Source organism: Dipteris shenzhenensis, chromosome 13, assembly GCF_047967505.1.
Source record: "Dipteris shenzhenensis isolate YYH24624 ecotype China chromosome 13, Dip_SZ_1.0, whole genome shotgun sequence".
Classification (NCBI taxonomy): Eukaryota; Viridiplantae; Streptophyta; class Polypodiopsida; order Gleicheniales; family Dipteridaceae; genus Dipteris; species Dipteris shenzhenensis.
In genome coordinates, this window is record NC_141608.1 from 42,632,935 (window position 1) to 42,655,945 (window position 23,011).

Below are 23,011 nucleotides of genomic sequence, written 5' to 3' on the forward strand. Positions count from 1 at the left end.
AGCGTTCTACCTGACTGATTCTCAACCAAGGCCAGCCATTTCTGAAATACCTGGAACACATCACTCTTCCAAGCTATAGCATAAGCCCACACTTTCCTAGTTGCATCATCAATGAATGTCACATAGTATTCAGCCTCGCCTAATGACTGTGTAGGCATGGGACCACATACATCTGAATGCACCAAATCAAGCTTTTCAAACTCTTTCTTTCCCCTTCTTTTATGGGCTGATTTAATCTGCTTCCCATAGAGACAGTGCTCACAAAATTCAAAATCAGAGAAACTCAAATGCGGTACATAACCCAAACGGCATAAGAGTTTCATTCCATTCTGGCTCATGTGCCCCAACCTGCAATGCCACAAAGAAGTGCTTGGCTACTCGGTTATTGCAACAAAATGATCAGATACCCCTGATACATGTAAGGGATACAAAGTCCCACACTTGGCACCCCTGGCCAAAAGCATAGAGCCCTTCTGAATTTTCCAACTCTGAAAGCCAAAAGTGGTGTGAAAACCAGCATCATCTAGCTGACCCACTGAAATAAGACTCTTGGTCAACTTAGGCACATGTCTCACATGTTTCAAAATAAATGCAGACCCATTTGCAAAAGAAAACTTTATGTCACCCACTCCCACTATGTCACATGCATAGTCATTTCCAAGATGCACACAACCTGTCTTTCCACTGTCACAAGTGGAGAACCATTCCCTATGGGGAGTAACATGGATTGAAGCACCAGAATCCAAAATCCAATCCTGGGAATATGCATCATCTGAAGTGGTAAGCAACTCTGCAGATAAACTAGACATGCAGAGAGCGTCATTGTCACTATCATGTGTGACTGCATTGATCTCCTCGATCTTCACTTTTCCTTTGTCCTCCCTTGGACTCTCTTCCTTTTGATTTGCACCCCAATTTGCATTCTTTTTCTTATCCTTTTGCTCTCTTTTCAGCTTGTAGCAATCCTTTTTCATATGGCCCTTCTTGCCACAGTGGTAACACTCAATGTTCCGTGCCTTGGATTTGCTACGAGACTTCCCTCTTTCTTGGGACTTCCCCCTGAATTGTGATCTGCCCCTTTGCACATTTAAGGCTACATCCTACTTGTTGCCATCCATAGACTTTCGTCTAATCTCCTCACCCAACAAGCTACCCACAACATCATCAAATTTCAGTACTCCACCAGGTGCAGAGTTAGTGATAGCTGTACGGAAGGTATCCCATGAGGATGGCAATGAACATAAGAGAAATATTGCCTTAGTCTCCGCATCAAAATACATCTTCTGAGCCTGAAGCTGGCTGAAAATAATATTGAATTCATTCAAGTGAGAAGCAATGGAGACCCTTTCCTTCATCTGCAGCTCAAACAACCTCTTCATGAGGTAAACTTTATTAGAGGCAGTTTCCTTTTCATAAGTGGCACACAGTTTCTTCCACAAATCTTCCGTAGTCTGCTCATTTACTACTATGAAATAAACTGACTCTGCAAGATGAAGTCCAATAGTGGAGTTTGCTAATGCATCCAACTCATTCCAATCATCCTCAAACATATCTGTAGGCTTAGCTTCAATACCTGCCAAGGGTTTAATCTGCTTCTTTTGAATAAGCACATCTCTTATTTTTTCTTTCCACAAAGAAAAGTTTGTCCCATCAAACTTTTTAATGCTAAAAAACTCCTTTTCAGACATGGAAGAGGATGCCATGATGCAAATGAAACAAAATCCCAAGTGCTAGTGCCTGCAAGAGAGAATCACACCAAATACCAGGTGCACCCAAATGTGTATGCCACAATAGAGTGAAATATCACCAAAACTCATGTCTCAAAGCATCTGACTCATGTGCATATACTATGCATCCATATGAGCAAATCTGGCCCAAAAGAAAATGCCAACTGCAATCGCAATCCAAAATGCCAATAAGTGCCAAATGACTCAAGCATAAACACCGTCCATTGGCATATGCATTAATAATATCTCATCCAAGAGAGCATAGCACTATCAGTGCATCACCTGCAATGTGTCAAAGCTGTCCCTCAGCATAAAATAGCATCCATGTGCAAAGTGTCCATAAAAATAGCATTCCACAAGGCAATTTGGGCCTATCAGCGCATCCAATAAGGACCGTAATGCATCCAAATGGCCTATAAATCATCCACTACAACCCAATGCACACCACGAATGAGCGCACACAGTTCAAACTGCAACCAGAGTGATCTGCATAAGGTATGCTCAAGAAATCATAGTCCCACGGTAATGACCACTACTGAAAATAGAACTTGAGATGCCTCAAAACATGGGTGCCATTGCATAATCGGACTCAGCAAGAAAATCTGCAAATATCTCTCTTCTGTCGGAACTCCAAAATCCCAACCGATGAGTGAGAAATGGGAGTCAACACTTATCCACTGCCATGTGGCATAAATCTAAGGTTTCAAAACCTTAGAATGAAAAATGCATAACAAAGAGACGAAATCGAATACACAGAGATCTATAACTCTGAAAATCCTCCACCAAATCGTGTAAGAACTGACAGGTAGGGGTTTTTGGGTGTCCAGAAAGCAATGGGACAGATGGTATTGGAAACCGTGGTCTCAATCACTGGGTCCAACACACGGACTAAAAAACGTTTTTGGAAACAGAGCTGTTTGTAAACTCCACTGGAGTGCAAATGATGAGTAACATAGAAGTTTTAGGACCTCCTGAGTCCACCAAAACTGACAGATCTGCAACACCCGGGCAGAAAAACGCAGAAAGTGACACGTGAGTCAGAAATCCAATGAAATGATCCCAGATTCAAGAATGAAGGTGTTTCCAAGCTCCTGAAGTGAAGTGGATACCAAAAGCAAGCAATAGTTGCCTCTACAAGTCAATACGGAGTCTCTATCATCGAACGGAACAAGGAAAAGCTCAAAAAACGACTTTTTCTTTGAAAACACTTAACAGGCTCTCAAAACCACTTCGCAAAACCAAAGTGACTTTTCCAAAGGTTCCTCCAAGGTCTTTGCACACTCGGATGCAAGTAAAGTCACCCACAAAGCTTCCCACAGAGCTTCTCCTTCCTCCCACAGAGCTGCTGAGCTTCTAGGCATTCATGCACGCTCAGCTAGATCACCCGGGCTCTGATACCAGTTGAGAGTGCTCTCAACGAAAGCAAGAACAGAAGAGGGAGAGAGAGAAACAGAGAGCCACACAAGTTTTGGTGGGTGCAGAACACCCTAATCTTCTTTTTCATTCATTTATATATGTGTTTGAGTATTGTACATAACCGGGGTAAAGGCACAGTGACCTTTAACCCCCACAAATGGTTGGAAGACGAAAACTTGATAGCAAAATTTCATCTCAACAGATTCGATCTGAGGCTAATTCATGAGAGGCAAAGGGGCTCTGGTCAAGAGAAAGCCTATCATTGATGGGAGGCTGCCTCAGACCATCTCTGAGGGAATTCAAATGGGCTAGACAAAACGAGTTAATTCTAATCCAATTTGGGTGGAAGGCCAGGAAGAAATACTAAAGACACTGAAGCTGAAATGGCACAGGAGATACTCTTGGGGAACTTCGGTGACAAGATTCAAAGAGGTATGGGACAAAAATGTCTCTAAGAAGCAATCCTGCTTGCTTTGGCTAATCCTACACAAAGGAGTCTGGACTGCTAGAAGATCTCACAGGATCGGACATGGTGACGGCATTTGCAACCGTTGTAGAAGTGCCCAGGAGGATATACTACACCTATTCCTCAATTTTAGACTATGTCCAGAACCTTATCCTTTTCATCTTAAATCCATCATGCTAGACTACTACTAAACTACACTTATCTCCTCCTGGGAGACACCCCTAACAGAGCTCTACCAAACTGGAACACCATCTGAGTTGTGGCACTATGGTCAATTTGGTTCTCAAGTTGTATGAAAGTTTTTAACGACTTGATGCTACTAATGTTTTTATGTGTGCAACTAGGAGTGCAATGACATTCTTCAGAAGATCCTCATAGCTCAAACACAGATATAGGCATTTGCTCAGAAAGAAGATGATCTTGCCCATGAAGAAAATAGCTTGTTGGAGCGAATACAACTACTTGCAGAGAAAGAAGCAAATGAAAGAGAACAGCCGCAACACCAAGAGAATGAAAGCTCGGCCCATCTGCAGGACATTACTCCTCCTCCTATCTCTCCCGACCCTACTTCTGTACTAACCAGTGTGCCTGAAGAGAGCAGCGACACAAAGTGCCATGCATGCCCAAGCACAAAAAAGCGCTACCCCCATTGAATTGTAGAAAGCTCTGCCAAGCCTACCTTCATACAAAAGACTAGTGTCTCATGCGGACCTGGCGAGTGTATCGGCTAAAGTATGCAACAAAATCACGTCGAGGGTGCAATTCATGTAGACCCTTCAGAGACCAACTAGAGAAGCACCAAGGAAGGCCCAGAAATGACAACGCCCATGTCCCAACCCTTCACATTCCAGGCACAGTTGCCATCAAGGTGGTATCCCATGTGATTCCAAAGGATGAAGCTAATTGAAATACCTCCTAGATTAGTTGACAGACTCTTAGATCTCAGTACGGTCTCCCCTCGTGTAGGGAAGGAGTTGTTTTGTTGATGTAAAAAACCTGAATATTACCTACCTCTTGTAACTTTTTATAAATATTAGTAGGGGTTCACCTACTTGTTTTAACTTTTCCTTTAATTCCATAAGTTTCTCTTTCTATTCCATTGTCTTCACTCTTTTGTCATTTCACTATGCAATTGTCTTGTCTTCCATACACATAAACATATATCCCACACATAAAAGATGCACTTGTACAACCTAATGGCACACACTCTCACTCAATGCTCGAAAAATGTTGTTTAAAGCGCTTAAATTAAGGATAGTCCCAAAGCTTAAGCGGCTTATAATATCCCAAAAATCACGTAAATATCGGGATTTTAAATATAACATGTATCTTATGTCCCTAGAATTTAAAGACAACCTCGAATACTAATCTAAATTTCTCAATTTCGACAAGAAAAGTACACACTACAAACCAATCTTTGTGAGCACTACCCCCACTTGCACAAGCAATAAGAAACTGCACTCACTAGCTGCCTCATTGATTGTTGAACACTAGAACAATTGATATGTGTCCTTTCAATAACTTCAGTGACATATGGGGACAATCATTCCAGGCACAAAATGGTGGGAAAATGACTTGCTCGTGGCTTTTCCCTCATCGTCAAGGTCTACTGTCAGATGGAAATAAATCTCAATCGTATGATTTTGCAATCTTATTTTCCAGAACTTTGAATCCAAAAACCTACACCTCAACCTTAGCCTTTAGGTTGCTTTTGAAGCTAGAAGATGTCCTAAAGGTTGGTGTCAAAGTTGGAAGATGTCTGGAATGATGACATACTTAAATATCAATGGATTTAAAAGTAGCCTCTCGCGGACCCTCGATGCCCAAGAAAAAGGCTCACAATTGGCAATTCAGATTTGAGAATTACGACGACATCTTATAGTTAGCTCATGTGAGAGAGGTGGTCTACAAACTAGCGTTTCTATGTTAAGCTTGAGCCAAAATAGATTTATCTATTGGTCCCTACTCTAAAGTAAGGGCCCAAGGAGCAATCGGGTTTTCTATAAAAAGCCCCATGCAATTGAACCCATCTTGGTTTTTTGGCACCCACCTAATTCCACACCACCCCTCTTGTGTGAACAAGCCCTTAGGACTGTTCCAAGAATCAAATGGTGGGAACATGACTTGCTCGAGACCCCATTCTCTCATCGTAAAGGTCTTGGATCTGCAAAGATTGAATCTCCATCATCCGATCCTAACACTTTCATATAGGGAATGTGGCTCCTCAATCTACCCTAACTAATTCCAAAACACCTAACAAAAGTAACCTGCAACAATTAATTCAACCTACCCACAATTATCCAACTAACAACCCCACAATCAAGTTTTTGACCTAAGGTTAACCACTTAACCCCTCCCTTTGGCCCTCCACATGGAGGAATTGGGCGTCGGGCTTTTTGGGTTCTAAAGTCCTTGCAATACGCCTTTGATCGCTCGCTAAATTTTGAGCAGCTTGCTTCTAGGAAAGTCCTACCCTAGCCTATATCCCCTACACATCTCTAGTTGTTTACACATCGCCAAAGGGTGCCCAAGTATAGCCCAATGTGTGGGCATCCAAAAAGAGTCTTGGGCAGTATTGAATGGACACACCCCATTAAACACTAGTTGCCCCCATCATGGGTTTTAAAAAATAGTGCCCATGCATGGGCACCGCCTTTACACACCATCCAATGGCCACCCAATGACGGTTTTGTAATTTGTGGGATCCGAAACACCACGTGATTGGTAGATTTGAAGGGTGCCCATTGTTGGGCAACCAAGCTTGGAGAGGGCAAGACTTGGAGTCTATATAGGAATGGAAGGTTTGGTCATGGGCGGTGTGTGTAACGAGATGCCCACCCACTATTAAACAAGGTGAATGATATCATTCATAAGGCCTGCCCAAGATCAAACAAGGTGAATGATCAAAATCATTCATGAGGCGTGCCCAGGTCCAAAATAGAAAGAAGAGAAAACCAGGGAGGAAATGGTGAAGATCACATGCCCCCAATAGAAAGAAGAGAAAAACAAGGAGAAAATGGTGGAGATCAACCAATCACAAATTTTGATTCTTTTAAAGCCAAAAACGTATTTTTCTATTCTAAAGAAAGCGTCGTCACTATAGCCTACCCCCCAGGGTAGGCCAAAAAGCAAAAAAGAAAACATTGGAGATGGTGTGTAGGAAGACTGCAGGGGAGAGAGAGAGACCCGTATACCAAGCGCTCTCCTTGCGGGAAAAGTCCTCGCTAGGCCCCTTCCCTTACACATCTCTGACACTCTTATGCACCAATGAAGAGTTGCCAGGATTTCTTCCATAGAAAGCTCCTTGATGTCATTTGGAGGATGAATAACCAGCCCACCATTAATTTAACCAGCCCACAATTAGCCTCGTAGTTCAAGTAGAGAATAATTTTACCTTGGGTTACCCTCCTGAAGGCCTTTCATGTGAGGAATTGAACCATGGTCAGACTTTCCAGGGAGTCTTTGGCCACTTGCCGTTTTCTAAGGACTACTCTCTCTATTCCAAGGACGTAAAGGTCCCAAGTCGGCTGAAATCAAATCTCAGTTGTTGGATCAAGCCATTTTCAGAATAGGAATATGGCTGGCCCTTTGAAGTGAGTATATTTCATGACCTGGCCTGTGGCAAGTATTTCTTAGAACACAATTTTTTTAAATTCCAACCGCCTCCCTAGGACCCTCCACGAGAGGGAATGGCCTCGACCATTTTCGAGTTGGAAAGTGCCCGGTCAATGGTTTGCGGCGGCCAACTTGGCCCATGGCAAGTACTTCTCAGAACGCAATTTTTGAAAGTCCAACTGGCTTCGTGGGACTCTCCATGTGAGGGAATGGCTCGTGGTCGACCATTTTCGGGTTGGAAAGTGCCGCCTGACTAATGGCATGCGACAACCAACGACTTTTCTTCTTGGAAAGGCCTAGCCGGGCGGATTCCCCTATATTTTCCCCTTCCGTGGACCATTCCCCTATACATCTCTCGGCCATGGGCTCGCGAGTGGCCGGGGACACTTTCCTTCGTGGAAAGGCGTCCGAGAGAGAGTTCCGAGATAAGTTCCCCTTGAGTAGCCCATTTCCCCTATAAATGTCTTTTGAGTGTTTCACAACAAGTGCCAGGTTTCACTTGCCACCATGGGTCGTCCCCAACAAGGTGCCCGGCGAAAGCCTAGCAGCAGAAAGCCTCTTCAGCTTCAAGCCATCCCAAACCGTGGCCCTCGCCTCCCCTCCAGCCTCCGCAGAGAACTTGGCTTACCACCCCGCCAAGCTCACCATTCCGATAATGATGATCAACCTCCCGGTTTGCCATCGGACATTTACGAATATGAAGAACATATCGCTCCCGAAGAGTCGACGAGAAACAGACGATACGATGACATTGATCGGCTCGAGTACCAGCTTCCTCCGGATTTTGAGGTCTCTTCTCGTCTAGACCACATACTTAGTAGAGGGGAATGTTATTTGTACGTACTTAGAACAGATTGCACTGTTGGGGATTAAAAAAAAGCTCCACCAAGGATAAGAACTGATGTCTGGGTTTGAGTAAGGCTGAGTCATTGCTACACTCATTTCATTCTTCATACGATCTTAGGCGTGTTGGGTTGCATCTCCCTTTTGTAGTGGTCTTAATACGTAATGCTATACTTCATCATCTCTGTGCTGTGTATCTAATGGATGAAGGATGAAGAAATTGATGAAGATGCCGCATCTGGAGAAGAGTTTGAAGATGAGCTCCAGAGCAGGCAGCCTGGACAAAAAGTCAGGAAGCATTCTGCTGCAGGCAGCAGGAGAGATGTTGCAGATTTGCAGAATGACCAAGACACGGAAGATGATGGTGAAGAGGAGGAGGAGGAGTTATCACAGCAGTATGTTGAGGAAAGTGAACATGAAACAGATGATGATGCTGACGACGAAAGACATAGAAGAATGATCAAGGAAGTCACTAGAAATCATTCAAAGGAACATCGTGGTAGGTCATAATTTGAATAATGATGCGTTGGCTGTCATACAGAATTGTTAAGTTCTGCGGGTTGATAAGGGCAAAACTTTTCACACTTGTCTCATCCCTGCAGAGAAGAGACGCAAAGTTATCAGCCCATATTCTGAGGCTTACCCAGAGTCAGAGTTCAATGTCAATCCCCCTCCTATGGATGATACTGACAATCGGCAACAGATCACGGTTGAAGACTTAATGACCAGCTTACAGGGTACAACAGGATTTGGCTCCCTCCGAAAACGGATGCAGCAGTTACAGAAGAGGGGAGTTCCAGTGGATGCACCGCTGCCAAAGGTTGTGCAGGAGAGGCTGAACAGACAGGCAGGCTATGAGAAGGCAAGTGAGGAAATCTCAAAGTGGCAGGAAATAATAAAAAAGAATAGAGAGGCCCCCACCCTTCTGTTCACAAAAAGGCCCGAACTTGCGGCTGTGTCCACTGCTGAATTGACTTCAAAGTTTGAGCCAAGGACTGAATTGGAAAAGGAAGTTGCTTCTCTTCTGCAGGAGAGTGGATTGGTTGATGGGAACAAGGAGGCTGGCAATACACTTGAATTTAAAAAGGTACCCACATTCTCAAATGCATGCCTCAACTTATTGAAAAAGTAGTTGGAGTTTGTCACTGATATAATAGTATCACTTTTATTCTTTACATGGGTATAACCTTTAAGTTTTGCACCTTGCTGTTCTACTGTCACTGTGTATTGTAATGTGTTCCTCATCGTTCTTGTTTACTTTATGTGGAACATGCCCTTTAATTGTCTCTGTTTAGTTTGGAGTTTATCAAAGTTACTCTACTTGCAAGATACAGAACTTTAATTATACGAATTAATCATTAGTGAGTCTTCGTTCAATCAAAGACACGGCTCTTACTTAATTTTGACTGCTCTCTAGCTTGGAGGTGGAGCAAGCTCCTTTTTAAGGTTCATTTGTACTTTTCATATTGTGAGTTTGCTAGTCAAATGTATAATGCTTTGGATGCTTGCAGAGTTATTCAGAGCTCTGCTGCATTGCTGGCAGCTAATTACATTGGGTATCGCAACTTAAGTGACATTTTGTCCCATTTTTCTGTTAGGTTAGATATTGTTAATCTTCTCCTCATCATTAAGCACTGATGTGCAATACTAGGTTAAGTTTTACTGCATCTGCTCTCAGTGATTTAAATTAGTAATGAGCAAAGTTGCTATTTTTCTAACTGGAAGATGTTTAAAGCTACATAATAAGAACCAGGAAGGCTTGTGATTTTTGCATGTGTATTCACCCGTGCTTGTTTGCTTTCTCTATCTTTTTATCCTTATACAAGCTTTTATATCCACCTGACTTTGATTGCAGTTTTTACACACGGATTCTCTCATCTCTTCAATCCTTCTTTGGAACTTTTGCTTGAACTGGATGTGGTAAAGAGCTTTGCTTTGTTTACAAGGTTCCTTTGTTTTTGTCTTTGTTCTGCTGAAATTTCCTCTTTTTCTCGTCATGTTTCCTTCTGGATGGGTCTATGGTTGCTCTCATAAAAGTTTACTTTTTAAGGTTTGAATGCGTTGTCCAGGGATGGCATATGGCTTTATTTATGTGCTATTTATTAAATTTTTTATTGCGGGGGTGCATTACAGTTTTTTGTCCTGATACAAAGACAAAGCAGTATGAGATCAGTTGCAATGATGGTCTTCTCCTATCTAACTTGTGGATATCTTTTTGGTGTAGCTTACAGTGGGTGAAGTCAAGGAGCGTCAAGAAAGGCTTGCTAAGATGCGCAGTTTACTTTTTTATCATGAAGCAAAGTCAAAACGGATGAAGAGAATTAAGTCAAAGACCTTCCATCGGTTGTTACAAAAGGATCGTAAGACTAAAGCAGGGTTGAACGGCGCAAATAATGAGCTAGATCCTGAAGCCCTAAAAGCAGCAGCGTTAAAGCAAGAGTTCAGGAGAGCTCAGGTAAGTGCAATGTTTGCTGTCAGGTTCCTTGTTTTGCCTAGATTATACTTTTGATTTTCTTTGTATTTTGGAGATAAAAAAGATTTTTAATTTCTACGGAAGGCCAAAAATTCCTAGATAGGTAATTTAAAACACCCTTGGTAGGGGAACTAGAGGGGTTTGGTAATCCCTTACAGCTCCAATATAACTGAAACTGAAAGCCGAAAACAGAACTACACATATGTATGACCCTTGAGGGGATCTTGCCATGTCCAAAATAATTGATTTGAGCTCTGTGTGGCCCTGGTTAGGTCGCATGAAACTTGGTGTCTCTGAAACGTGTTGGATTTGTGCTGCTGTTGCCCGATGCTCCACTCTGTGGGTGTTGCAAAATAGTCTGAGCAGGGATGCTGCCATGAGGGTACCATCAATTGGGCAAGAGCTCGCCCGCTGTGGGCTTGACATTTTGGGACCTACGATTTCTCTCCTCTCCTCTCCTATCATTTATGGAGAAGAAATCCGTGATCATTTGCTATCGGGGTCCCTGTCGAACTGTGGGTGTCGAGAGCGTATGTATTTATTCCTTGAAGTGCCTAAAGAAAAACAGTATCAATCTGTCCTCGCCAGGCCACTTCTGTGGAGGGAGGGCCTTGAGGACCTGTGAGAGCTCCTCATTAGTAATGGGGTCTCCACCTGCTTCCTCATGCATAGAGAGACTAGTGGTGGAATGTATGTCTAGGTTGACTCTTGGGTTGCAAGTCCCTGTGGGGACTCTTCCTCAGATTGAAACAATTGTCGATAGAAAGCAATGGTCATCTCTAGAATCTCAAGGGTCGAGTGCATATGCAGCTCTCATTTCACAAGCGTTGTAATTGCGTCGTTGCTGAGTAAGAGCAACTGTGTGGAAGAATTGTCTGGTCATCTTGTCTCCCTACTGGACCGAGCATGCCTTGAAGGAGTGGTAGCCTTGTGGGTCCTAGTGGCTTGGAGGTCAAGCCGTGTCTCTCATATCAATCTGCAAGCCACTGAGAGGCCACGGTGGGTCCTGCTCCTTGAGACACTATGGAAGCCAAATCAGTTTTAATGCTCTCTTACGCTCTTGGAGAGAGTGTCATTGTTGTAGTGCTTGTGCTTGAAGCTCCTCACTACTGGTCTGGATCCTATTTGCACTACCCAACTGGCCCAGCCATCCTAGAGTGGGTTCCTCTGGTTGCTGCTAGATTGCTGCTATGGCTTGCTGCACCTCCTGCTCTTGTAACAAGACATTGGGGATGCAGACCCCCTTTTACGAGAGTCCATGATGGTGCTGCTCTAGGTGTGTCACAATCGAGGAGTGAATTGACATCGCCAATCCTGCCAAAATACTTGCGGCTTCCTTTGCTTGCGTCACCCAATCCCCCACATAGAATCTGTCAAGTTTTTCTAGCAGACCATTGTGCAGTTGCTAATCAAAGGAGCAGCAAAAACTACCTAGAAGTTTGGAGAACTATGCTTTTTCAAGGGGTCATGACCATTGATCTTGAAGATGAAATTTTTCCAAGTGCCATACTTAGTAGATTGCACCGTTGAGAAGGAGGCTCCACCTTGCGTCCAAGAGTCAACATTTGGGAGGCTCTTTGTAAGACGCCTCCAAAAAGAGGGACGTGCAGCCGACAAATAAGGACAAATAAGGGACGTCCATTTCACCCACCATCCTATAAGCTCTCCCTGTTCAAACACATTCGGGGCCAGGTCTGGGCTAGGCACCCCTACTCCTATTGACTGTTGGGGACACACTGCCGGCCTCTTCTCTTGAGTAGAAGTTGCCTTTGTCTGATGTCCGTGGTTGAGACCATGTTCTCATGAATCAAAGGATATCTTCTGGTCATCCCACCATATCCCTTTGTAGCTCTGACGAAGAATTAGTTACGACAGTTGTTGATTGAACGATCATGAAGGCCGTACACATTCCAATTCACCACGGTCCAACTCATGGGGAGGGGGAGGCAAGGGCTTCCTATGTGTGGAAGCCTGTGTAATGCCCGTGAACTTCTGTGATTTTGAGGGAGACATGGATGGTCAATAATCCGCATCGACTGGGGTCCAGCGGCTAGTGCGCGATTTGCTTGAGCTGCTTCTCAAGTCCTAAGCAGATATGTAAGAAATCCTAGATTTACTATATTTAGAACTGTGCTAAGGAACAGAAAAGAGACTGAGATAGCAGAGAACAAGGAATAACTGTATTGCTTGAATATCTGTAGGGTGGATGTGATTGATTGTCATCCATACAATTTGGCCTCTCTTATATAGAGAGTGAAGAGTCACACATGAAAAGGTGTGTACTCCAAAGGGTATGTGCATGAAGAGGTGTGTACCCCTTGTGAAGGGTGTGACCCTTGATGAGAGGGTACATTACAATAGGAATGTCTCTTCATTAGAATGTCTCTTGTGAAGGGTTATGCCTCATTAGGAAGTGTCCCGTCGAAAGGGCAAGTGTCCCATCGAAAGGTCATACCCTTCCACAAGTGTTCATTCATTAAACCATCCATAAGTCTAGAAAGAGAAAGGAATACGTCACAGATCGTGACATCCCCTCCCACTCAAAAGAAGACCCTGGTGGAGATAATGAACCGATGTAGAAAATATCATGGTAGATTCTGAAAATACTGCTGTAAAAGATCAGGGTACTGCTGTAAGTCTTCATCAGACTGCCAAGTAGCGTCGGAGTCGTCCAGATCTCGCCAAAGAACAAGGAATTCCGTGATAAGTCGATGTCGAGTCTCTCGCTGTCGATGGTCCAGAATACGCTCAGGAATAAGGAGAACGTAATCGTCTTCGATTTCTGGGACATAATCACTTGCAGGAGGAACTGCTTCATCGCCTGGAATGTACGTCTTTAGCCAAGAAATATGAAATGTTGGATGGATTTTACCCCATGATGGTGGTAATTCCAATTTATAACTTAAAGGGGAATTTTTCTTGACGATCCGGAAAGGTCCATAGTATCTGGGTCGCAACTTAGGAAACACAGACTTAACCGTCTTATAGCGATGTGGGGCTACAAACAATAGCACCATGTCACCAGTGTTAAATTCCAGGTGACGTCTATGTTTGTTGGCAGACCGTTGATACCGCTCTTGCGCTTTTCGCATATGATCCCTGACTTGCAGTAGAATGTCTTGCATTTCTTGAACCAATTGATCAGCTAGGGCCACTCGATGTTGAAGTACAAAATTTGTTGGTACAATCGGAGTGTGTCCATAAGCTGCTTGGAATGGAGTCATGCTGATGGCACTATGGAAAGAGTTATTATAAGCAAACTCGAGGAGTGGTAGATACTCTTCCCAGGCTGCGAGGCGTGACTGAACATAATGTCGAAGCATTTCTTCCAAAACTTGGTTGACTCTTTCAGTCTGTTCATCTGATTCTGGGTGGTAAGCTGAACTGAACAGTAGAGTTGTACCCAAAGATTCGAAGAGTGAAATCCAAAAGTGACTGGTAAACTCAGGATCTCTGTCGGAGATGATATTCTTGGGTAATCCATGGTGACGGAAGATGTGTTGTATGAAAAGTTTGGCTATGTCCGGGGCCTGTGCACTGCTTTTGCAAGCAACAAAGTGTGCCATTTTGGACAATCGATCAACAATTACCATAATCTGAGTGTTACCTCTAGAGGATCGTGGTAGTGTTGTAATGAAATCCATGGAAATACTTTCCCACCTTTCAGTTGGAACTGGAAGAGGCTGAAGAAGTCCTATCGGAAGTCGTCGACTTGCTTTCATTTGTTGACATGATAGACAAGATGTAACCATGTTGATGACATCTCTTTTCATCTGAGGCCAGTAGTATGTTGCACTGAGTAACCGGTAAGTCTTATTGATGCCTGGATGGGCAGCATAAGGAACTACATGATGCTCTTTTAACAAAAGACGTCGAACATCCTTGTCATGTGGTACACAGACGCGATCTTGATAATACAGAAGGTCGTCCGTATAAGAATAGGATGAGAAAATCTTATGTTCGGAAGTCGAAGGTTGATCTTTGGAAAGAACCTGTACTGCGGTGCCGAAGTCTTTATCATTGAAATACTTTCCTTTGAATGAATTCGGAACATCCACAGATAATGTAGAGATTACCATGGCTGATGCTAGAGGTAACCTGCTGAGAGCATCTGCAACTACATTGCGTAGTCCTGGTATGTACTCAATGGTCATGTGAAAGTTGGCCAGAAACTCAACCCAGCGTGCTTGTCGAGCGTTCATGACTGGCTGAGTAAAAATATACTTTAAAGAGTGATGGTCTGTCTTGACCACAGAGTCGGCACCCATGAGATAATGTTTCCAAGAGCGATAAGCATGTACAACGGCAAGAAACTCCTTATCATATACCGGATATCGAGTTTGGATATCAGAATGTTTATGGCTGTCAAAAGCAATAACTCTGCCTTCTTGCATCAAGACTGCTCCTGTAGCGATGTCGGAAGCGTCGGTCATGACCTCAAATGGAAGGTTTGGGTCAGCAATAGCCATAACTGGTGTGGTAGTGAGTGCTTGCTTGAGTTTTTGGAAACTATACTCTGTTTCGGGAAGCCATTGAAAAATGGATGTGCTTTTCAATAATTCGGACATAGGAGCTGCGATTTTGGAAAACTGATAGACCTTTGTATGGTAAAAGTTTGCCAATCCGAGAAAAGAGCGGACCTCATGAACATTCTTAGGAGTAGGCCAGTTTCGGATTACCTCGACCTTCTTGGGATCCACAGAGATACCTTGAGCGGAAATAACATGTCCCAAATATTCAAGTTGGGTCTTGAAGAACTCACTCTTCTCAATGTTGATGTAGAGAGAATTTGCGCGGAGAACTTCAAAAACTTGGTGAAGATGTTGTTTGTGCTCAAGTAGGGATCTGCTGAAAACGAGGATGTCATCGAGGTAAACGATGACGAACTTATCGAGGAAAGGCCTGAAGATGTCGTTCATTAATGTCATGAATGTGGCCGGGGCATTGTTTAACCCAAAAGGCACGACCAAACATTCATAGTGTCCATACTTTGTTCGAAAAGCTGTCTTGTATTCATCGCCTTCTCGTATACGAATTTGATGATAACCTGAACGAAGATCAATCTTGGAGAAGTGTGTTGCATGTAGAAGTTGATCGAAAAGGTCATCAATGCGAGGCAATGGATACTTGTTTTTGATAGTGAGCTTGTTGAGGGCTCGGTAGTCGATGCAGAGGCGCATAGACTTGTTCTTTTTTTCCACAAGTAATACAGGAGATCCGAAAGGGCTGCGACTGGGCCGAATGTGACCTTTGTCGAGTAGTTCGGTGACCCGTCTTTGGATTTCTTCATTTTGAGTGTGAGAAACCCGATAAGGAGGTTTCGACGGTGGATTACTGTCGGGAATAAGTTCGATTGGGTGATCCATTGGTCGTCGAGGTGGTAACTGCTTTGGCAATTCCTGTGGAAAAAGATCCAGGTAAGGCTGGAAAAAAGGTTGGTTGAGGTATTCAGGAGGATCCTTTGTTGGTGTCTCCTCGACTGCCGTAACCAACAGAAGTGAAGTCTTTGCTTGGCGTTTACGAACCCACTTCTTTACTTGTAGGGCAGAGGCAACTGGGGTTGAAGGAGAGTCCCTAGAACCAGTTAGCTCAATAAGTTTTCCCTGGTGGACAAACTGGATAGTATGGCTGCGAAAACTGATTGATGGATCATAGTCGTAGAGCCATTGTTGTCCGAGTATGACATCGTACCGAGAAAGAGGCATAATGTCGAAGTTTAACTTGTCCGTATAATGTTGGATGCGAAAAGACAAGTTTTTAATCCTGGTGTTGCACAAGAAAGTCGTTCCATTTGCGAGTTCAATCTGATAGTCCATGAGACTAGGACTGGTGGTCAACCGAAGTTTATCGACCACAGAACTAGCTAGGAAATTATGAGAACAGCCACTGTCGATGAGGATGGTGACCGTTGTTCCACGAATCGATCCTTGAACACAAAGTACTTGAGTGGCCAGGGAAGGTTCGGGGTTGCTGGCAAGGCTCAGGTGGATGGTATTCGCCATTCGAACAGCTTTGCCTTTCTTGTCTTGTGCTGAGGTAGCATCTTCTTTTGGGGAAGTGCTAGGTTCCATATTAGAATTTTGCTTTGGTCGCTTGGGACAATCGAACCATCTATGGTCGCCTGTACAGATGGTACAAAGTCCTTTTGAGCTGGAGTTGTTCTTCTTGTCAGTGGCCGCACCTTTATGTTGGGGCTGTCGGTAATGACTTTGTGAAGAAGAAGAAACACGATCCTTGGGGGACTGCTTCTGTTGGAATCCAGCAAATGATTTCTGAGGCTTCTGGGGATCTTGAGACTGTCGCTGACCTTGATTACCGAAGTTTTTTCGAAACCTGGTATTATCTTGAGGGCGAGCACCTTTGGCCATAGGAGAGTTCTGTGTGCGATTAGCACTCTGCTTCCCTGTGTTTAGGAAATCTGTAATGCGCTCTGCGTAAGCAATAGCGCCATCTGTGGTGGTGATATTGGCTTTAAGAACATCAATGCGTAACGAGGGTTGTAGGCCTGAGATGAAAGCATGAAGGCGATTATCCTCAGTTAAACCATCAATCTCTAGCACCAATGTGGTGAACTGAGAGATATAAGAAGACAGGGAACCCGTTTGCTCCAACTGTCGAAGTTTTGATCGTGCTTGGAAGTCCGCATTGGCAGGTACAAACTGCTTACGGAGCACGTGTTCAAAACGTTCCCAAGTTAACACACTTTTTCCGTCCTTTAAGCGTCGTTGCCACCATAGAAATGCTGTATCCTTCAGGAGGGAGGCTGCCAAGGCGATCTTTTTGTCTTCCGTGAGGTCAACAGTGTCAAAATACATGCGCATTTTAGCGAGCCATTGGTCAACAGTTCGGCGATTATGTTGACCAGTGTAGGCTTCCGGAAGTTTGACGTCAAGTCGCTTTGTTTTGGAAGCTTGAAGTAATCGGTAGAGAGTATGCAGTTCAGTATTTTCTACCTCGGGGGGGAAAGAGTCCGCATCGTCGTCGGGTTGCGTCACGTCGTCCTCTGTATGTGCTGGACTTCGAGAAGCTTGGAGTTGTTGAACTTTTTGAACCAGGTCGGAGATGCTGTCCTGAAGCTGAGATATTTGAAGTTGCAATAGAGATTCACTTTGGGTGTTGCCTTCAGGGATCTTTTTGGGACTTGATTCTTTAATCTCGGGAGAGGCTTCACGCGAGCGGTGCGACATGTCGGAAATCCTTGTGAGAGAGGCGCGAACTTGCGCTCTAGTTTGAACCATCCCTGAAAGAGGATTCGGGCTGCTCCCTGAGGTTGCTCATATTGGAGGGGGCAGGCGAGGCAGGATGGAACCACCCGTGGAAATCTGGTAAGGGAGGTCCTGTCGGAGGTAACACTGGAGATTCTGAAAAAGGTGTTACTGCTCGTGATAAGACAGGGGTAGGTAGCAGAGTCCACGGATCTGAAAAAGGGTAAGGAGCTGCTGTCGGAAGAGGAGGATATCCAGGGGAGGGAGTGCCTTCAGGATGTAAATACTGACTGGGAGAAGGTACACCCTGTAGAGGAGGATATCGGGGAGCTGAAGGAGGTGGAGAGTACCCTGGGGATGCCGAAGGTGAAGGGTAGAACTCTCTCCAAAAATGAACAGCAAACTCCTGAGGAATATCGTGTTCCGGATATCTTCGTGTCTCGTGGAACACAACCTGTACTGTGCTGAGGAAATAATGTAATTGAGGTGCCTCACGCAGAAGGTAGAGGATGTGATCCAAGTCACTCGGAGGGCACGTGACACAGAAGACCCAAGATGCAAAGGCTCCAAAATGGGCTGGCTGTGCAATTTGAACACGATATTGTGTAGTAGCAGGTGCCTGAGGTGTCCTTGAATGGCCGGGTGAATTACCAGGGGTTTCCATGCTTTAATGAGGATTCTTTCATTTGCTGTAATTTGTTAAAAAGAATCCTGAAAAAGCAGATTGGAAAGACTCCACCTGGCAATACTTTAATTTGCCAAATGATTGCGTAGAAGAAGGCTGCAAATCGTTGTCCGGAGGTCCATGTTGCAGTGTTTTGCGAGGAGTGCTGTGCTCGAGGCTGGTCTGGTCCGGGCTGTCAACGGGCTTTCTTCATTGCGAGAAATGGCAACTGGTGCTGAATTGGCAGGGTAAAAATGGCGAAACAAGGAGAGGCAGCAGCCTGTCAGGAAATCGGGTATGCAGGACTGCAAATAAGGAGTAGTCTGTCAGCGAAAAAGGCGAGGCAAGGGCTGGCAGGAACAGGGACTGGCAGCGCAAAATGTCGAAGCAGGACTGGGCAGCGTAGGAATGGACTGTACTATCCATACTGTGTGTACGGGCCAGGATTGTACGGCCTGTACGGCAGGCTGTACGGCCTGTACGTCAGGCTGTACGGCCTGTACGGACTGCTGCGCAGGGCTTGTACGGATGGAACAGGCTGTACGAACTGCTCGCAGGGCTGTACGGATGGGCTGCGATGGCTGGCGCAGGCTGCAGGAAATCCGTACGGCCGTTTTTTATTTTATCTGTACGTATCAAGCTACAGTGAACAAGGCTCAAAGTTTGAAAAAGAAATTTTCTCATTGCAACAAATTATCAATGGACTTTTGACTTCAAGTATTATCTATCTTATTCAAAATAGTAATACTTGTTACTTACAGTTCAAATTGATGTATTGAGAAATGACAACACAACACATTTTCCATATTGATGTGTTTGCTCTTCGAGTGTTTCATTTACTGTAGCTTGATGCGAATGAGCTCCATCTGAGCTTGCTTTTTGTACCGGCCCTGTTTTTTTTTCCTTTGCGGCTCTATAGGTGCATTTTGTCTTTTGTAGCCTTTAATGGCCCTGCTTCCCCGGCTGCCTTTTGCTGAATGTTTGCAGCACTGCATGCGTGGAAACTCAGTCTCAGAACCTTGTACTTCAATGGATCTTTTTATTTGGTTTCAAGTACTACATCATTTACTATCCAATTGGATCTTTGTTCTTCTATAAGAAGTCAATGGACTCGTCTTGCCTAAAAATCGCATGTTTAATTTAAGTGTGAATGGAATAATCTATGCATTCTTGCATATATTTATTTTGTTTCAAATGCACTGCCTTTGCCTTCCATTCTTCCAAGTTCTTTTATCATATTAGCTCACTTTTTTCTTGTTGCCCCAGGAACGTATGACTCTGAAGCACAAAAATACGTCTAGATGGGCAAAGCGCATCATCAAAAGAGGCTTGAAAGAAAAAGATGAAGGGAATCGAGATGCAATTGCTGAACAACTTCGCACGCACACATCGTTGACACGAAAGATACATTCTGTTAATGAGGCTAACTCAAGTGATGAGAGCTCAGATGGAGCAGGTACTGATTCAGATATAGAAGAGACTGGTAAGGACCCTAATTTGGTTACAAAACCAAGGGCAAGGCTTTTGGCAAAGGCCAAAGTGGAGACTCTAAAAGTATTAGAAGGTGATGCAGAAGCTGAGATTCCAGCCACTGGGTTATTTTCTTTACCCTTTATGGTAAGCCTCCACAATGATATAATACCTTGGTAAATTTTCCAGTAAGGTGTTTTAGAATCGATTGCAACTAATTCTTTGTCATGAACAGGCACGAGCTATAGAGAAGAAACGGAAGCAGGCTCATAATGAGGCAATTGCAGTCTTAGAGCAGCTAGAACAATTAGAAAATATTGATGATACGGTTGAGGGTTTTCCTTCCCACGAGAGTATTGATGAAGCTCAATATATGGGTTCCCATCCTGGGAGGCTTGCTTTTGGTTCGATGGCCAAATTAGCATCAGTCAATGACAAAGCAAATGCTAAGGACAATCGTGACATGCATGTTGAAGAGGGCAGCAGCGATGAAGATGAGTTTGGGGCCAAGGACACGTTTCCTGATTTCAGAAGTATGGCTGCAGACAGGAAGAGGACGACAGATGATGAAAATGGTGTTAGATCTATCGTGATGGGTAACAACAATGAAAAATCTAAGACTTTGGATGTTGCTACATCTTTAGATAAGGCCCCTGCTGAACAGACAAAGATACATGTTGCTACGTCTTTGGATGAGGCCCCTGCTGAACAGACAAAGATACATGGTTCAATGATTGGCAGTGAAAGTGAAAATGATGAGATGGCAGAACAGGGCTTTGGGGTCTTTACTGGGAATGAATCTCAGGCAGAACTTATCCAGCGTGCATTTGCAGCAGACAATGTAGAAGCTGATTTTGAACAGTTGAAGGCTCGAGCTCTAGATGAAGAGGTTCCAATGGGTGAAACAGCTGTGAATTTGCCTGGCTGGGGCCAATGGACAGATGTACAAAAGAAGAAAGGGCAACCCTTATGGATGCAGAAACAGCAAGAAGAGCTGAAGGCCAAAAGAAATCATGCACTTAGCAAGCGAAAAGATTCTCATCTAAAACATGTAATTATAAGTGAGAAGATGGATAAGAAGGTAATGCATCTCTCTCTCTCTCTCTCTCTCCCCCATCTTCGGGAGGAGCTTTCATGTACTTGTGATATTGTATTGCTCAGGTCCCATAGGCCGGTTTTGGTCTTCAGAGGACGATAATATATTCTTCTTCTTCTTCTTCCCTCTCTCCCTCTCTCTATAGACACCGACCCACACACCCTCCACCCACCCTCCTACATGGATGCACTACCCACACCCACCCACCTACATTTGCTTTGTATTTAGTCCAGTTGGTAGGCAGGGTGGTGATGTGCCTGCCTTTTGGTTTGAGTCCCAACTCAGAATTTTCTTTTTTGGTGTTTTTTCCTATTTGCTTTATGTTTTCAGCATGGGATGTATTTGAAATATCTAGTGTACTTCATTGCTTCATTAGATGGTATTTCTGAGTAAAACAAAGTATTTTAAAAGGACAAATTAGTGTTCGTTGGTCTTATATGAAGCTTAGAGATTAGGAAGCATCTTTCGTTGATTTTGGATAGATATTTCTTGTTGTACCTTATGCTCCTCTCACATAAACATTTTGCTAAGATTTTGGGCTCATTCGACCTTGGATGTTGTTCTGTGGTGACAGGCAGAGAAGTTTCTTTCTCCTTCCTTGCCCTTCCCCTATGAGTCGAGGGAGACTTTTGAAAGAAGTATTCGAATGCCCATAGGGCGCGAATTCAATACTGATCAAGCTTTTCGTGACATGATCCGTCCATCGGTGAGTGCACTACACTGCATCTATGTGTCCTAAGATAGCTGGTATTTAAGGGAACACTTTCCCCAGGCTTGACAACTGTATATTTTTTGTAAAAGGTTGTCAAAGATGCTGGCGTGATCATTGACCCCATAAAGTACACAATGTCAGAGAGAAAAAATCATCGAGGCTCAGGGTTTTTGCCAGATAAAAGGAAGAAGGGTGGAAAAAAAGGCTCTAATGATGTTGACAAACAGAGTAAAACTGGTGTACCGAAATTATCAAAAATTCTGAAAGCTGCTGTTTAATCGAAGTCAACATACTGGATGGCAGTTCAGTGTTACCAAGGAAAGCTTTTGTAGTTGGTAAGACTTATAACAAATGGTCATGACTCGCAGATAAGCAACCGAATGAGCCAAAGGAGAGGTGCCTCTACACTCCAAAGAGCGAGGCTCTGGTACTAACTGTTTTGGCACTGAGTACAGTTGATTTCTCTGATATCAAGGCTATGTATGAGCTTCCTTGCAATGTCACTTTGTCCCAACCTCCAGGCAAAGAGTTCTATGAGGTGATAGAATGGTTCATGTACATCCAAAGCAAGACTTGGAGCAGCCTGTAGTTACATTATTAGCTCTTTATAGTGTGGAGGTTCTGCAAGACGAAAAGGGGTGCGGCTATGTAGACAGTTGAGAAATTCAACGTTCTCAGCTAAAATTTTGAAGGTAAGGAAGGAGCACCTCTTTGTTTTGGTGTAGAGAATAAGTTGACTGTGGATTTAGAAAGGTAGCAGCAAAGTGTGTAAAATGGAAACACTTCGCCAAAAAGCTGAGCATTATTTTCCTGATCTTTTTTTCTTTTTTTGAGTGACGAGGCGAGTCCTTTTTGTAGTATGATTATCCTTTCCCCTTGTGCATGCATGTGCTGCAAAGATATTTCAATGACATAATAATAGCTAGTGTCTGTGCATGAAGGGAAACATAATATTTAGTGATCACAATTTTTGACTTATATGATTATATGAGAAGGTGATATGGTTATTGAACCTGTTATATTAATATATTTTACACCAAGGAATCATTATCCCTCCATAAGTGAATTGAGCTTATCAAATAAAGACAAGGATGCTCTTTTTGTGTGTTGTATCCCTTGGCTGGTTGGAAGTTTTTACGCCTCATATGGTTAGGGGAGAAATGGGGTCTCAGAAGGGCCTTGAACTAGTGTTTCTTAATTTCAAGGGATTAGAGAGGAATTTGAGGTGTACCAATGAGAGAGCTTAAAGTGTTGGACAGGCATGTTGCATGTACTACGCTTAGCTTCATAGGTGAAAAAGATGGTTTCAATTTGTAACAGGGGG

General features: G+C 43.8%; 1 protein-coding gene across 1 annotated transcript; it reads left to right on the top strand.

The window, feature by feature from the left end:
* Positions 1 to 7,628: 7,628 nt before the first annotated feature.
* On the top strand, positions 7,629 to 22,593 carry LOC147895430 (U3 small nucleolar RNA-associated protein 14-like). The gene is made up of 8 exons (XM_087383634.1): positions 7,629 to 8,013; positions 8,278 to 8,566; positions 8,670 to 9,154; positions 10,292 to 10,522; positions 19,676 to 20,026; positions 20,115 to 20,960; positions 21,550 to 21,681; positions 21,777 to 22,593. Exons 1-8 carry the CDS (start codon positions 7,732 to 7,734, stop codon positions 21,963 to 21,965), a joined length of 2,805 nt encoding a protein of 934 aa, XP_087239760.1. The 5' UTR covers positions 7,629 to 7,731; the 3' UTR covers positions 21,966 to 22,593.
* The last annotated feature ends 418 nt before the right edge of the window (positions 22,594 to 23,011 follow it).

Excerpts from the sequence above, each read along its gene's own strand:
- LOC147895430 (XM_087383634.1), top strand. The coding sequence starts at position 7,732 with ATGGGTCGTCCCCAACAAGGTGCCCGGCGAAAGCCTAGCAGCAGAAAG. Across the intron at positions 8,567-8,669 it reads TCATTCAAAGGAACATCGTG|AGAAGAGACGCAAAGTTATC; the intron begins GTAGGTCATAAT and ends TCATCCCTGCAG. Across the intron at positions 9,155-10,291 it reads ATACACTTGAATTTAAAAAG|CTTACAGTGGGTGAAGTCAA; the intron begins GTACCCACATTC and ends TTTTTGGTGTAG.